Genomic DNA, 16,824 nt, shown 5'->3' on the forward strand with positions numbered 1-16,824 from the left:
TTCAAGGTAATCAATATTTGTCTGCAAATAAATTTCACCTGATTTTAAAAAAAGATGAAAACTGCAGCCTACTCCTTCAAAATAGGATAAAAGAAATCAGGAAAATTACAGAAAATATGAACAAGTAACAAAAATCAGAATCAGAAAAACTCAAATCAGATCCTAGAACACAGAAAAAAACATATAAAAGTTATTTTAAAAATAAAGATGAAGCTACAAACAGCACAAGAGCCTACAAACGCAACAAATAATGCCCTAAGAAATAAAAAGTAAAAGATGACAGTAAGAAAAAAATTTTTACATGAGGCATAACAAGATTCTGAGAAAAGTGTCACAGGTTCGATTCCCAGTCAGGGTACAGGCCTGGGTTGCAGGCCATGACCCCCAGCAACCGCACATTGATGTTTCTCTCTCTCTCTTTCTCCCTCCCTTCCCTCTCTAAAAAAATAAAATAAAAATAAAATCTTAAAAAAAAAAAGATTCTGAGAAAGTGACAGACCCAGAAGAGCTGACACATGAGTAACAGGAGTGTCCAAAGAAAGTCATTACTTAAGTTTTGATTGCTTTAAAATGGATTAAGAAATAATCCTTGCCTGAAAAGCCTAAACCAGTCACACACCATAGTACTGTTTCAGGACCATTCATGAATGTCCACTGCTCAAATGTGAGGAAGAAACACTCCATCTCATACTCACTTGGGCATATGCACTCTGAGTCACTTTCCTCAAGTCATCTTGAGCGCCAGTTGTAATTCTCCCAAAGAAGATTTCTTCTGACACTCGGCCACCTAGAGTCATGCACATCCTATCCAAGAGCTGCTCTTTGGTGTAAAGGTATTGTTCTTTGGGTAAATACTGAGCATAACCCAGTCCCTTGCCCCTTGGGATGATGGACACCTGGCAAGTACAAAACATAAAACCGTTGGAGACTGTACCACCAAACACAGACTTGATCATAATATTTACAGATAAACTCACTTATGAAAAATAAGCACCAGCTGGGCAATCCATCAGCCTTGGCTAGATGAGATCTAGGAGGAGTGACTGTTCGGGAAAAATATTTCTCTTAGGACAACTTCACCTTAGAGTTCCAGAAAGTATTTGCCTTTTTATAAAACTCAATTGAAATTATTCAGTCTTGACAAAAAGACTGTTAAGTCTTTGAGTCAAGACATCTTGACTGAGTGGTGACATCTCCTGAGAGCTTGGATACAGTGAAGGCTCCATCCAACATGACTGTCAGCCATAGCCACACCCTCCTTTACAGGACAGGGGGTAAGGCAGACCTTGATGATCAGCTTCATTTTCTTTTCTAGTCCTCTTTTTGCAATTGAATAAATTCCTTTAATTTTGAAAAAAATCCACTTTATTAAGAGATTAGTTTATATATAAAAGAATGCAACTGTTAAAAGTGTATAGTTCAGTGTGTTTTTTTTCACATTGGATGCACTTTTATTTATTTTAAACAACTCTTCAGTTTCCAAAACATCGGGGGAGCCTCTTTTAATTTACACTTGAATACTAACATGGAAAACATGAGTCTCTGTGGACTGGGGAGAACACATCCCCACACAACAGATGGGGTGCTTGTTTACTTACAGGTATGAGTTAGTAACATGCAACTGTACAAAGACTTATTCTTGATTCAGCTATTTTAAGATCAATGAGTTTTGACAAACTTAACTCCCTACCACAATGAAGAGACAAAATATTCTCTTCATCCTCAAAAGTTCCCTGGTTTCCCTTTGTAGTCAACCCTTCCCTCTATCCCCAGGCAACTGTGGATATGCTTTCAGCCCCCAAGGATTAGTTACAATTTCTAGAATTGCATATAAATGGAATCATACAGTACTTCATTATGTCTGGTTTCCCTCTCAGTTTCTGGGACTCACCTCCATTGTTGTGTGTACAATATTAATAGTTGATTCATTTTTACTGTTGTATAGCACTCCATTATATTAACATTTCAAATACACATTTCATTCTTAAGTGATATCAGGGTTGTTTCCAGTTTATTGCTATTATTTATAAAGTAGTAAAAGTCTCTGCATGAACATTATGTTTTCATTTGTCTTGGGAAATATCTATAAGGGGATCTTTGGTCATATGGAAGCATTTATAAGAAACTGCTACATTGTTCCTCAAAATGACCATTTCACATTTCTATCAGCAATGTATGAGAATTCCAGTTGCTCCACATTCTTACCAACCCTTAAGGACCAACATTAACATTGTAACCATTCAGAATTTCCTTATGGTTTAATTTGCATTACACTGATGACTAATAATATTGGGTATTTCATGTGCTTACTATCTATTCATATACCACCTTTTGTTGAAGTAGTCTTTTGCAGTTTACTGGGTTTTACTAAGTTGCTTGTTTTGTTATTATTGAGTTTTAAGAGTTCTTTGTATATTCTAAATACAAGTCCTTTTTCATATGTGTGTACTGCAAATATTTTCAGAGTGTGTCGCTTCCCTTTCATTTTCTTAATGGTGTCTTCCAAAGATAGTTTTTAATTTAGATTAGATCCTATTTATCAAATGTTTTTGTAGTTCATGGTTTTTGTGTCTTCAGAAATTTCTGGCTACCCAAAGTTACAAAGACTTTTTCCTAAGTTTTCTTCTAGAAGTGTTACAGTTTTAGCTTTTATGACCTATTTACAAATTATTTTTTTGCATATGACATAAGGGTCAACATTTACTTTTTTTCATATAAACACTGAGCTACCAGAACCACTTAAGACAATCCTCCCCACCTTCAATTACCCTGGTATCTCTGTTAAAAGAAATCAATTAATCAATTACTTGTGAAAGTCATCTTCTGGACTCTATTCCATCTCACTGGTCTATGTGTTAGTCCTCTCATCAATACTAGTCTTCATACTGTAGCTGTATACAAAGTCTAAAATCGGTTAGTGTAATCCTTTCGACTTAATTAACTATTCTAGTTGATACCTGCAATTCCATATAAATTCCATATCAATTTCTACAAAAACAGTCTGCTATGATTATGATAGAGATTGCATGGAAATGTCAGAACAATTTGGAGAGAACTGACATCACAATATTCCATGAACATGGTATATCTCTACTTTTATTTAGGTCTTACTCCTTCAATGCACAGGTCCTATAAAAACAGGGTGGGGCAAAAGTAGGTTTACTGTTGTTCATATGGAAAATAATATGATAATAAATAAAAGAATAAACCATTTCACATACTAAATGGGAATCTACTTCTGCCCCATCCCATATTTTGATAAATTCACTCCTATGTATTTCATGTTTATGATGCTATTATAAATAAATCTGGACTATTAAAATTTCATCTTCCAATTGTTCATTGCTATATATAGAAATACAATTGATCTCTGTATATGGACCTTAAATTCTACAGCCTTGCTAACTTACTAGTTCTAGTATGCACTTTTAAAATGTTTTGTGTGCACTTTTAGGCTGTCTCCTCTGTGGTCCCCTTGCTTCAGTGGACCCCCCTAAATTTCCTATTGTCCTAATAAAACAAGCCAATTATGCTACTTCCTGTCGTCCATGCTGCACCAGTTTGGGAATACACTCAGTTGAAAATGCAGAAAATTTAACAGTCTCACTTGGTGCACCCCTGTCTCTTTGGTCTCTGCTTACTTTCCCAGGCTCTCTGAGATATCCCTTTGTGTGTACAGTTTAGTAGTCAGCCAAGGATTTGGGCAGTTTCTACTTGGTTTTGGGTCTCACCCCTCTATAGCTTTCTTGATTCTAGGATTTTCTTGTTAAATTTCCAATTTTCTTCATATCCTGACTTTCTCCTCTGCCACCTTGTAAGTCCAGCATTTCCCACCTCTGGCTGTGGAAGCCCTCAGGTAAAAAAGTCACAAGCACCCAATTCTAACTCACTGTAGCTGTTACTTTTTAAAAGTAAACTCTCCTCAGGTTTGGTCTGCTTTGGGAAACTTTTCAGTCCCTTTCAATGGTAGTTTTCTTTCCAAAACTTCGTAGCTTATCCATGGGAGGGTTTGTATAACCGCTTTATCCCACTGTTACTACCAGATGTTCTTGCTAAATTTCTTTAAATTTAAACATTTCATCTATTTATCCTATGAGGGAGTGCAATCTTCTCCTCAAGTGATTGCTCACACAATCACGTGGCTTGCCTACTGTTCAACATAACCTGCTTTACCTTTAGAAGTGGGTCTGCATGTTCCAGATACCAGCCAGCAACCGCATGACCTGCCTCATGGTATGCCACAGTTTTCTTCTCTTCAGGCTGCAGAACTTGAGTTTTTTTCTCTAAGCCTGACAAAAACAAAAAACCAACATCACTGTGTTAGTGACACTGACATAAAAAGACAGTTATCCAATACTATACAGTCCCTTATCTAAAAGGTAATTTAGAAATTAGGATGCTTTGACAATCCAAAAATGATCAAAGTCAGAATAAAAGTAAAGGATCAATTTCAAAACAGATCCAACTACAGCAAAATGCATTCACTACCCCTACCCCAAGGCATACTTTTTCCCTAATTTTACCACTATTTGGAGCCACATATATTATTTTAGGATATAAACAGAAATGACAAATTAAATTCAGCATTTAAGTCAACTTAAAACATATATAATTCACCCTGGCTGGCACTCAGTGGATTGAGTGCCAGCCTGTGAACCAAAGGGTTGCTGGTTTGATTCCCAGTCATGGCACATACCTGGCTTGTGGGCCAGGTCCTCAATAGGGGGAGCATAAGAGGCAACTACACACTTTCTTTTTCCCTCCCTTCTTCCTCCCTTCCTCTGTCTAAAAACAAATAAAATCTTAAAACACACACACACACACACACACACACTATTCATAGAAAACAGAGTCTGGAAAGAGCTCAGTCTAGGTATTCAGAATTACCAAGCACTGGGAAAGCAGTGATGCTTGCCATGATAAACTGCCTGTTCTCTCTTCCTTTTTTTTTTTTTTTTTAAGATTTTATTTATTTATTTTTAGAGAGGGAAGGGAGGGAGGAAGAGAGAGAGAGAGAGAGAACCATCAATGTGCGGTTGCTGGGGGCCATGGCCTGCAACCCAGGCATGTACCCTGGCTGGGAATCGAACCTGTGACACTTTGGTTCGCAGCCTGTGCTCAATCCACTGCGCTATGCCAGCCAGGGCTCTGTTCTCTCTTCTTGATGGAAGGTAGATAATAGTCACAGGAAGGACTAAAGATCTGTAAATACCAAGTTGGTTAGGCCAATGCTGCAGTACCCAGCACACCCAACAAACAGCCCAAGGGGGTTCTGAGAGCCAGATAAGGGAGCAACAGGGTAGACCAGAGAAGATAAACCCCAAGAAGCCTGTGGTGGGCCTATAGGTCAACTACAGAGCTGAAGGGCCCCTAATCTGTGCACAATTCTTCTCTGGCTTGGATAAAGGCCAATGCTGAACCTCATATGCACCTTTGTAATGTAGAAACTAATGACACAGTTTGTACTAATACAATTCATTACACCTTGACAAAAGTAGCTTTGTTGTGTTCAAGACATAACTCATCTGAGAGAATTTATTAACTGATAACATATTAAGGAGTCTAGAAGATTTAAAAAAAGAAAGAGAATACTATGTTACCAATGATACAACATAAGGCAAGTATGTGTATACCACAAGTGGAAAGTATATACAAGGGTGGGACGTTATAAAGGGTGTGTTAACAAGCCCTCTGTTTTACAAAGACAAGGAGTTCTTGTTTACCTGAGAAAACAAAATTTCCCCCATAGTTTATCATAGGAATTTTTCATTTTTAGTATATTATCACAGAACAAAGGCTACCCATGGCTAGTTTACAGTGGATGAACTGTGAACAGGTTAAGTATCCACCCCCTCAGAGCGAGGCCTCCAACTCTATTTACCAGCAGCCCTGTTTTCACAGTCCCACTTTGTACTAAGCACTGATAGCATCCCCTTGACTTTAAAAGGCACAAATATGCAGTTTTCACATTTCTATAGTGATTTACTTCATTTAATTCCATCCACACCTCTGTCATTTTAGATTTTTTCTTTTCATTAACAAATTTTAGAATAAGTGGTTGGTACTCACTCATTCAATAGTTATTTAAAAACCTATCCCAGATGAGCACATTGCTATCGTAGCTCTAGAACCTCACTGGAATCTTCATTAATTTGGCTTCATACTCTCGCCTCAATTCAAACTGTCATGTCAAAAGTCACCAAGAACAGTCTCACTGCCAAATCCAAAGGTCATTCTTCCTCACATCCCCACATCATTTGATCCTGCTGCCAACTCTTCCTTAATAAACATGTGTTTGTCCTTGTCTCCCTTCTCCTCCAACCTCCTGAATCTTCTTTGACAGTACTTCTTCCTTGTCTTATTTGCGGGTGCACCTTCTGGGTCTGTAAGCACATAAGCTTTGGTGACTTCACTGACTCACATTTCACCTCTCTGCTACATCTGACAATGCTTACTAGGTGAGTCCCTGTCCCCGCTACAAGGCACCTGCTCCGTGAGTCCTCTTACCCACCTTTACATGCCAGGAACCACAGTCTATACCACTGCAGTATTCCAGAATTCCACATGAACACCCTGCTCCATCTCAAACCCAGCATACCTCCTTTTCTGCCAAACTAGCTGCATTAGAGAACCCCATTCTTCCTGTAGCCTGTCAAGCTGTCCTTTTTTTTTGTTGCCTATTTCCATCAGAACTGCCCATGCTAAAGCCTGCTACTTCACATAAATGACTGCAAAGTTGTCTCCAAATGCTTCTCTCTTCTTCAGAGACAGATCATTTTCCTAAACCACCATTAATTACATTATTCAGTGGCTCAGGAAAAAAAAAAAACCCCACATCTGTTCACTATTGGCCACAGGACATTTTAATAACGAACTACAGAAATGATCCCTGAAAGCATAGTCTTACACAGGACACTTTAAAAAGTCCTTGAGCTTAATATTCAAGGCTTTCTAAAATCTGGACTTAACTTTTTTCAGCTGTGCTTTACTTCCCACAGGAACTTGAGTCTGAACAGTTTACTTTCCCTCTATGAAACACAGGGTGTATGTAACACTATCTCCAAAGTGTCTTCTTCTGTTCATGCCACTGTCACACAGTACCCAATCTGTCTATTGAATCCAGTTTAAACTCCACCTCCTCTGTGTAGCCCTAACTGTAGTCTTTTCTCTCCTATGAATGACCAAGTTTTTGAATTGCTAATTATGCTTCTATGAGTATTAAGTTGTAAGATCTCTAGAAAGTAAGGAAAACAATTATGTGCATCTCTACCATACTGGCGAGGTGAGCATTTCCTGGTTAAACAGTCATTAGAGCTGTTTATCCATCAGCTATATTTAACATAGAGCACATTTAATTCATTTTTGGAAATAAGAAGGTTGTGAGCATTTATAAAAAAAATAGATTGGTATAGTTCAGAGGAAGACATCTCGCTGCTTGCTGCCCATGCGGGAGTGGCAGCATGTGAGCTGCCACCTCAGACTCACCCAACTCCTACATCATCCATCTCCAAGGGAGGGAAGGGGGTTGCAGCACCAAAGGAACATAGCAGGTGCATGGTAAGCCCCACAGCTAGGGAGATATACTTTTTTTTTTTGGCTTTTAGATCTTGCCAAAAAAAGAGAAATCCCTGGCTTCAAATTCATCTTCTCAGCTTTGTGACTCGAGTTACATTCAGATGCCTTACCACCAATCACCCTTTCAATTGCTTGTTCAAAGTGTTTCTGGTTTATGGAATCTGAAAGGTGTCTCGCAGCAATCAAAGCAGCTTCATTACAGACATTAGCCACATCAGCTCCTGCAAAATGAATATACAGAATAGCTCACCCACCAAATATGCATGCTCAAACAAATTAGTCACACATTGTGGACAACCAAATCCATAGTCAATCTCTCAACCAGCAGTCTGAATTAGGGTTTTATGTAAATTCATTCAGTCTGATTCACAATAACCCCAAGATATTTAGCACTCAAGAGCTTGTTAATATCCTGGCACTTTAAAACTGAGGGGCAAGTATTAGTAGTAAATAAATTGTTACAGGCAAATATTTACCTTTACATACAATATTGCTCATATAGTAGCAAACAAAGATAATATTTAAACATGCCCATTAATTAACTTGGTTCTATTCTGTGAACTAAGAAGTTCTGGGAAGGTGACTTATGTGGCTATTACACAATATGCTGAAATATAATAAAAAACATAAGCATTAAAATAATCTAGTGTGTTAAAACCAAAGTTTCACAACTTGCCAAATGCTTTCTAGAGCCATAGGTTCTTCAAATTAATTTTTCAGACAAAGTCTATGGACACAATGCATGTGTTCAACAAACAAATAGTAAAATGCTATAAATTGCAAAGTCCAAAAACACAAAGCAAGTAAAAAGTTAGGACCCGTGAGACATTTAAGATGTTTATCTTCCTCTCACAATATACTTGTATACTTTTCAAATGTTCCTTTTTATTTCATTTTGTGTTTGGAAGAGGGAGATAGGGAATAGGAAGTGTCATATTTTATATTTAAAAACTCTCAGAATAAGCACATTAAAAGATGCTCTACATCACCGGTCATTAGAGAAATACACATCAAAACCTTGAGATACCACTTCACACCCACTAGGATGGCTACTGTCAAAAAGACAGACAATAACAAGTGTTGACAAGTGTGAAGAAACTGGAATCCTCATACATTGCTGGAGGGAATGTAAAATGGTGCAGCCACTATGGAAAACAATTTGGCAGTTCCGAAAAACATGATTCAACAATTCCACTTCTAAGTATATAACCAAGATAAATGAAAACATATGTCTATATAAAAATCTGTACATGGATGTCAATAGCAGCATTATTCACAATAGCTAAAAGACATGACCAAATGCCCATCAACTGATGAATGAATAGTTAGTGGTATATCCATATTGTGGAGTATTATTCAACCACAAAAAATGAAAACCTGACACATGCTACAACACGGATGAACTCTGAGAACATTATGCTACATAGGCAAAGCCAGGCACAAAAGATCACATTATACAATTCTATCTATATGAGACTAAAATACAAAAATCTATAGACAAAAAGTAGATTAGATTGGGGTACCTAGGGCTAGAACTGGAGGGAGTGGCTGCTCATGTATTCCTTTGGGGTGATGAACATGTTTTTAAATTATAGTGACTGGCTGCATAACTGTATTTACTAAATATACTAAGAACCACTGAATTGTACTCTTTAAACACAGGTGAATTTGATGGTATGTTAATTTTATCTCAACAGGGTTGTTTTTTTAAAACCTAAATATTTTCTATAACATTTATGGATAAAATGCTATGTTGTCAAGGAATTTGTCCCAAATGATCCAGATAGGGAAGAGGGTGAAGGTATAGATAAGGTTGAACATAAATTAAGAATTGCTCCTACAGCTAGCTAATGGGTACAAAGGAATTCATTACACTATTTTCTCAACTTCTGCTATGTTTGAAATTTCTCATAATAAAAAAGTAAAAATATACACACAGGAAGCCCCAAGATGAGAGGCAACAAACTGAACTGGTACCTTGCAACTATCATTGATTTAAAGAACTTATAAACAGAACAGATTATGTTCCACTCACCTGAAAACCCTGGAGTTAAAGATGCAAGTTTTCTTGCCAGTTTCTCCTTTTCCAAAGTACTGTCCAGTTTTAGTGGCCTGAGGTGAACTTTGAAAATAGAGGCTCTTCCTTTTATGTCTGGTGGTCCTTGAGAAATTATTTTTAAGGGAACAAAAGTCACGGTTAAACAGTGACATCCTCATGAAAACTGGACTAAGTTCATTGAAAATCATCTTACCAATAAAGATTTGCCTATCAAAGCGCCCTGGTCTCATCAGTGCAGGATCTAGGATATCCGGTCGATTGGTGCCTGCCAAAATGACTACATTTGTTGTTGTGTTAAAACCTGAAACGACAACACCAAAGACACAATCATTATTAAGTAACATGAGGCAGAAAGTAACCATGTACCTGAGAAGAAATATGAACACTACACATATATTGCTATTTAAAACTTTTTTCAATTTATTATCTAATGTCTTAAGTCACAAACATAAATGTTTTACTATTCATATGTCCTTAATGATACTAGTCATAATTTTAAGAATCAATTTTTAAGACAAATGATCAAAGATTTTAATTAATTTAACTAGAAATTCAGATTATGTTATCAATTTTAAGAATGTCTATAATCAATAAAATTAAATTTGCAAATGACATATCTAAACTCCCTGGGCCATGGGATAGCCCACTGCGTATTTGAAGACAGATCTCAACCTCTGCGTCCAACCACTTCTCCCAGCTCCACCTGCTCAGTTTTATTGGCCATTTCTCAAATGTCAAGCCCATGGCTGCAGAGCCTGTACCTTCAGGACCTTGGCACTGAAAGAGCTCAGATACTAATTTCCCCCATATATGAGTCTCTGATTTAAACATGTGGTACTACATGTGGACTGACCCCCAGAGTGGAGAAGGAGTGCTACCTACTGATTCTAGATACAATACCCGCTCAGTAATGTAAACTGGTTCAATACTTGTCACTGTACCTCCCCTTTCTGAATACCCAACAGCATCCATATATCTTATAGCACAAAGGACCTGGCACATCCTAAGGTTTGGCTTTCTTAAATAAAAGGAAAAGCCAACTAACATAGAAAGACTGCTATTCCCTTAGTAAAAGAGTATTCACAATTTGTCAAATTCATATGTGGTTACACATGGGTTTTCCTGATGCTTCAGAATCATAAATAGTTTTGAGAATAAGACTATAAATCTTTTGAGTCATTTCACCAATTTTCCTCTTATTCAACACCAGGTACAAATGCCATCTTAACACTAGTATTAAATTATGGCAGGCTGCCAGGAAAGAATATTTTGCTATTATTTACACTGGTATAAAAGAGCATTTTTAAAAGGCATTTTAGCAACACTTTTTTTGGGGGGGGGGTTAATAAAGGAGGGGATTCTCCTTTAAGATATAATATATAAAAAACAATTAGACAATGTAGTTTAAAATACAAAAGACTCATATATTCACCATCCATTTCCACAAGCAATTGATTAAGTGTATTCTCCTGTTCACTCTGCCCCCCAAAGTTGCCTCTTCCTCTCTTCCTTCCTACAGCATCTATTTCATCGATGAAGAGAATGCAAGGGGCATTCTTCCGAGCAAGGGCAAATAAGTCTCGAACCTGGATAAAAACATAAACACTAGAGTCACTTGACAAATAAATTATTATTTATTCTCCTAATTAAAAAAAAAACATCAAGTTTCCTTCCCCATAGGAAGGCAATCCTTTTGGATTAAACATTGTACAGTAAATATTTTGGAAGTTACACACAGCCAAGAAGTGAAGTGGCATGTAACTTTGTGGGTAACTGACTTAAGGTGATCGAGCAAATATTGTTTTTATAACCTCATAAATTACTGTGTATGTAATAAACACTAACAATATCTTCTAATTTTATAGCATCAAATTAATAATACATATCTTTAGCCTACAAAAAGATAATATAGTAGCACTATAAACTTTACATTCCCAGTTTAAAAGTTCAAACTACTCTGAGATTCACATTTCATGCCTGAGGCCATTATTAACAGAGACTTACTAAAAAATCTAGGCAACACTTACACAGAAAGTAAAGGCATGACCCACCCAAGTCCACCCAGCAATCGACCCAGAGCCTCTGACAGTATTCTGCCCTCAGCTCTGCTGCCAACAGGAGCAGCTGTGAGGCCCCTCCACCCACATTCTGTCCCACAAAGCATGCCCCTCAGGCTACTTGTGGTGGGTGGGTTGAAGAAGGAATAGCTCTCCCCATGCCTCACTATCAGTGAGAGAGTTCAGGGTCTCACCCTATCAACCTACCCCTATGGAGAGAGCCAGAGACCAACTCCCTATGCCTCACATCCCTTTTACTTCCCTCACCTGAAGTCCAAGTCTCCCATAATCCCCCCAGGCCTGGACTTCTGAAATATTTATGCCTACATTTCTCTCAGCACATCCCTTAACATAACTCATCTCCCTCCAATACAGTATGCCCTCCCCTCTGAACTACAGATCTGTGATCAACAGTCCTGTACCCTCTCAAGCTCTTCCCTGAATAATTATTTCATCTCCTTGCCTAAACTGAAATTTAGCTGTCCCTGCAAAGCTCTCAACTAGAAGATTTTTCATCTTTCCCTCCAGATCAGCTAGAGACTGGGGTCCACTTCACACCCCAAAATAATTTCACTGAAAAACCCCCTGCACACTGAGGCTCCTGCTATGTGGCAGATATTCTAGTTGTCCACTAGCCTAATTCCCTACTCCTCTACTCAATTCCCCCACCAGGAACAATTTTCTTAGTGATTTCTGCACTCATGCGGGTCTTGGTCTTTCAGTTCCCTGACCCACCTCTTCAATCACCTTTCCTTCCACTCTGACATGACTAGCACTGCCATGGTCCCCTCTAAACAGCCAGCTCCAAGTACTCTAGTCTCTGACCATCCATTCTCCTGACCATCTGGCCTGCCCACATACTCAAGCACCTTCCACAACCAATTCATCTACTTTTTAGCTCTCCATCCCATTAGGCCCATTGCTTTCTCTCCATCCATAGCTTCTCTTTGGTCTTCAATTCCCTCTGTGCCCATATTAGATTCCATGGCCCATTATTATAAAAACTTCCCCATACTCTCCTATTTTTCTAAGACTTATCTGCCTTACAAAAGCCATATGAATCTACCATCTCCACCTATCATAATTCACCTATTGTAAAATGCCAATAATGGTTAAGACCTATCATCATCACTCTACTTGCCACTGAAAAAGAAAAAAATGCTGCCAAATGATAGCACAACACTTTGTTATTGATTATAAATTGTATCCTGATATTTAGAAAAGTAATTGTGAGAGCACTCTGCATTTCTATAGTGCTTAAAAAGGTCAACATCTTAGACATTGGTAAAATACACAAGAGTAAAAACTTAAGTGTTTCTTTAAAAATTATTCCACACTTACACTTCCTGATTTCAAAACTTACTACAAAACAACAATAATGAAGATGGTGTGATACTGGCATAGAGATAAATAAATAGGTCAGTGAGGTAGAATTGAGAGCCCAGAAATAAATCCATCTACCTATGGTCAAGGATGCTAATATCATTCAATGGGGAAAGAACAGTCTTTTTAACAAATGGTGTTGGGAAAACTGGATACAGACTGTAGAAGAGTGAAGTTGGACCCTTATACCACACCATATTTACTCAAAATGGATCATATTAATTTGAAATGGATCACAGATCTAAAGGAAACAGCTAAAACTACAAAACTCTTAGAAGAAAATGCAAAAGTAAATATTTACAACCTTGATTTGGCAATAGATTCTTAGTTGGCACTAAAAGCACAAGCAACAAAAGAAAAGAGCAAATAAAATACACTGGACTTTTTCAAAATTTAAAACTTTGGTGTTTCACTATCAAGAAAGTGAAGACAACTCAAAGAATGGAGAAAAATATTCATAAATCATATATCTGACTTACGTCCAGAATATATAAAGAGCTCTTACTACTCAACAACAAAAAGATAATCCAATTAACAGACTGCAGTGTTGATCAGGGTGGGGAAGGTGGGGTAACGTTATAGGCCTTACTGAGGCTTTGCCCTGGAAGTGTTCAAGGCAGTGACTGATAAGGGGCCACTCTGCAGTATTCCAGGGCACAGGGACATCTTTACTAAATCCCCATTTCAGAGGAATAAAGGAGGAGGAGGAGGAAGCTGCACTACCAGAATAAAACAAAAGGCCCTGGCTGGTGTGGTTCAGTGGACTGAGCATCAGCCTGGGAACCAAAAGGTCGCCGGTTTGATCCCCAGTAAGGGCACATGCCTGGGTTGCAGGCCATGTCACCAGTGGGAGGTGAGCAAGAGGCAACTAATCCATGTATCTCTCACACATTGATGTTTCTCTCCCTCCCTTCCCCTCTCTCTAAAAGTAAAACAATTTTAAAAATTTAAAAAACAAAACAAAGACTTACTCTAGCTGGACCCACACCAACAAACATCTCTAAAAATTCGGATCCACTAACAGTGATGAAAGGGACGTTAGCTTCTCCAGCTGTGGCCTTAGCTAGCAGTGTTTTCCCGGTGCCTGGAGGACCAGTGAGAATGGCACCCTTCAGATACAAAAAAGAGAAAGTATATTTAACTAGGATTTCAGAAGTGAACTGCATATCCATAGACAATTCCAAGGTATAAATCTGGATAAATTTTAGTGATATACATTAAATATTTCTTAAACATTTGAAGTATGGTAGAATACTCTTATATTAGTAAGAAGAGGAAGAAAAGGATTATTAGAGACTCTACTGTTTTTAAAAATTTGGTCAGAATGTGAAATCTTAAATATTTCCCTTATCAGTTTTTAGTGTTTACCTAAGTAATTCAAGGAGACACAAACATCACACTCCCAATTTACATTCTGCTTATTTTCTTCCCTTTGAAGTTTCACAAATGAAGTAAAAAACCTAATACGATAAACTTAAAAAGGAAAAAATGTGTTTGCTTAAATATTATAACTATTTAAATTGTAGAAATGCTCAAATACAACGTGTACGAGCTTATCTGCAATGTGTATGAACTTAAGTAAGTTCATAGCAAATTATAAAAATGGCTATTTATCCATTTAGGTAGGACATAAAATCAAGGAAATGATGGTTCTTCTTGCAAAGAATTCCTTTAAAATAAACTTTATTAATAGATTTTTAGAAGAATTAGTTAAAATGTTTATTCATTTAGTTAATGACTGAGGTGGGACCTGGGAGTACAAAGATCAGTGAAAGCAGCCCATCACTAGCAGTGGTCACAAAGCTGTCTGCTGGGAGGAAGGCAAGAATTAGTGCTGTCTGGCTCTGCTCCACCAAGTGCTGTGCCATGTATCTCAGTGACAAGCCCAAGCAGAGCATGTATTCATACCTACTGAAGGAGGGACAACTGGGTGATGACAGGGCACTATGGCTAAGAAGTAGGGTGTCTAAATCAGACTGGAGGAAGAAGGAAAGCAACTCAAAGAAGTCTTCCACGGGGAGAAAACACAAATATTTTGGGACTCTACCCACTACATGCAAGAGCACACATGTACACAGACCCATAACCCAAAAAGACTCAAGTTAAGCAAAGACTAGAAAGTTAGCATAGAGGCTGGTGTGGCTCAGTTGGTTGAATCTCGTCCCACAAAGTGAAGTCACTGGTTCAATTCCCAACCCTGGGTTGTAGCCCAGGCACAGCTGGAGCACATGTGAGAGATGGCCCATTGATGTTTCCCTCCCTCTCTTCTTGTCTCTAAGACTAAATAAAATCTAAAAAAAAAAAAAAAGATGAAGGAGGAAAATAACTACTTTGTAATGAGTAATTAGACTTTGTAAAATTATAATTTCAGAGATTAAGAAAGAATTGAAAAGATTTTGAGTTAATGAATTGAAAATAATCTTCTGAAAGTTTATTTTACCTTTGGGATTTTTGCTCCTAGGTCTTGATACTGCTTTGGGTTTTTCAAGAAATTCACAAATTCCATTATCTCTAGCTTGGCCTCCTCGCAGCCAGCCACATCTTTGAACTTCACATCTATTTCATCCTTTAAGACCTTGGCAGTGGTTTCTCCAACACTGAAGAGTCCACCCATCCCTCGGCCTGTTCGACCAATACCAGCAGGCCCTCTCCGTATGGTGTACAGTAAGAAAGCGATGATGAGCACTGTGGGCAACATGCTCAGGAGGAATGAACTAAAAAGGGAATCACACACAATAGCAACATACTTTTAAGACTGTTAATCTTTGGCTTTTTAAATGTTTTGCAAGATATACTTTTTGATAACTGCTTAGGATAACTGCATACATTTTATTATATATTTTTATAAAACCTGAATGTTCTAATATTTTAGTTGAGGCACAAGGAGAAGCTTAGTGTCAATATCACTGAAGCAAAAAGCACAGAGATAAAAGAAAACCCTGTTCTTAACATGTATTAATATTTTATCCTTATCCCAATATCTACCACTTATGTACAGTGCAAACCTAATTGTAATTTACTATCATTACAGCTGAGTTTCAAAGAAATTTCTTTTGCATTATTCACTTAAAATTTTAACATAATCCTGATATTAGCCTGCATAGAAATTCCAGTTCTCTTACTGGAATGCCTCAACTTTTTCTCAAGAGGTTTCTTCCAAATATCAAATACTTGCTAAGTTAACCACACATCAGTTTCAAAAGTCCAATATATATTTCTTACATTTAGTATTGGCAGATACAAGCATTTACATATTGAAATTCATACCATTTTACTATAAATTACTTTTTCTTTCTCCTTCATATTACAGTTAAGGTTTTATTATTGATTTATTTTCAAAATTGTGCATGTACTTTAAGATTGTAAAGGGGCTATTATGAAATCTTGAAGGAATGGCATCAAAATTGCTAATAGTGTTTATTTCTGGATATTGACATTATAGATGCTTTTTTATACTTTCTTTATATTTTCTTAGTTTTCAACAGAGACCATGTATTGCCTGTTTGACAGACTTTATATTGAGCTTTCAGATAAGGATATAAGATTTTTAGTGGCCAACTGCTTATGGAGTAGCAACATTAACTATTGTGCTATATATGCTTTTCCAGTGGTAATGAGTACTGCACAGGCTTCTCCATCCTGCTTGTGCAGAACTGCTCTGCCCTCAACCTTGTGTCTGTTGGAGGGATGTACTTGGGAATGGCTTAAAGCCTGGAGACGCCTTCTGCCTTTTATCTGTTTGTCTTAGGT

At 37.5% G+C, this 16,824-nt stretch overlaps 1 protein-coding gene and 1 pseudogene across 1 annotated transcript in view; both read right to left on the bottom strand.

Annotated features, from left to right (window-relative positions):
- AFG3L2 (AFG3 like matrix AAA peptidase subunit 2) overlaps positions 1-16,824 on the bottom strand; it is a 45,689-nt gene that overhangs the window by 11,912 nt on the left and 16,953 nt on the right. Inside the window, exons 8-15 of the mRNA XM_028524101.2 lie at positions 15,515-15,788; positions 14,046-14,183; positions 11,067-11,220; positions 9,828-9,935; positions 9,611-9,736; positions 7,686-7,796; positions 4,174-4,289; positions 696-896 (exon numbers count right to left, since the gene is read on the bottom strand). Of these exons, the coding sequence (XP_028379902.1) occupies positions 696-896; positions 4,174-4,289; positions 7,686-7,796; positions 9,611-9,736; positions 9,828-9,935; positions 11,067-11,220; positions 14,046-14,183; positions 15,515-15,788 (1,228 nt within the window). The remainder of the gene's footprint in view (positions 1-695; positions 897-4,173; positions 4,290-7,685; positions 7,797-9,610; positions 9,737-9,827; positions 9,936-11,066; positions 11,221-14,045; positions 14,184-15,514; positions 15,789-16,824) is intronic.
- On the bottom strand, positions 6,742-6,905 carry LOC114507221 (annotated as a pseudogene).

Source organism: Phyllostomus discolor, chromosome 9, assembly GCF_004126475.2.
Source record: "Phyllostomus discolor isolate MPI-MPIP mPhyDis1 chromosome 9, mPhyDis1.pri.v3, whole genome shotgun sequence".
Lineage (NCBI taxonomy): Eukaryota > Metazoa > Chordata > Mammalia > Chiroptera > Phyllostomidae > Phyllostomus > Phyllostomus discolor.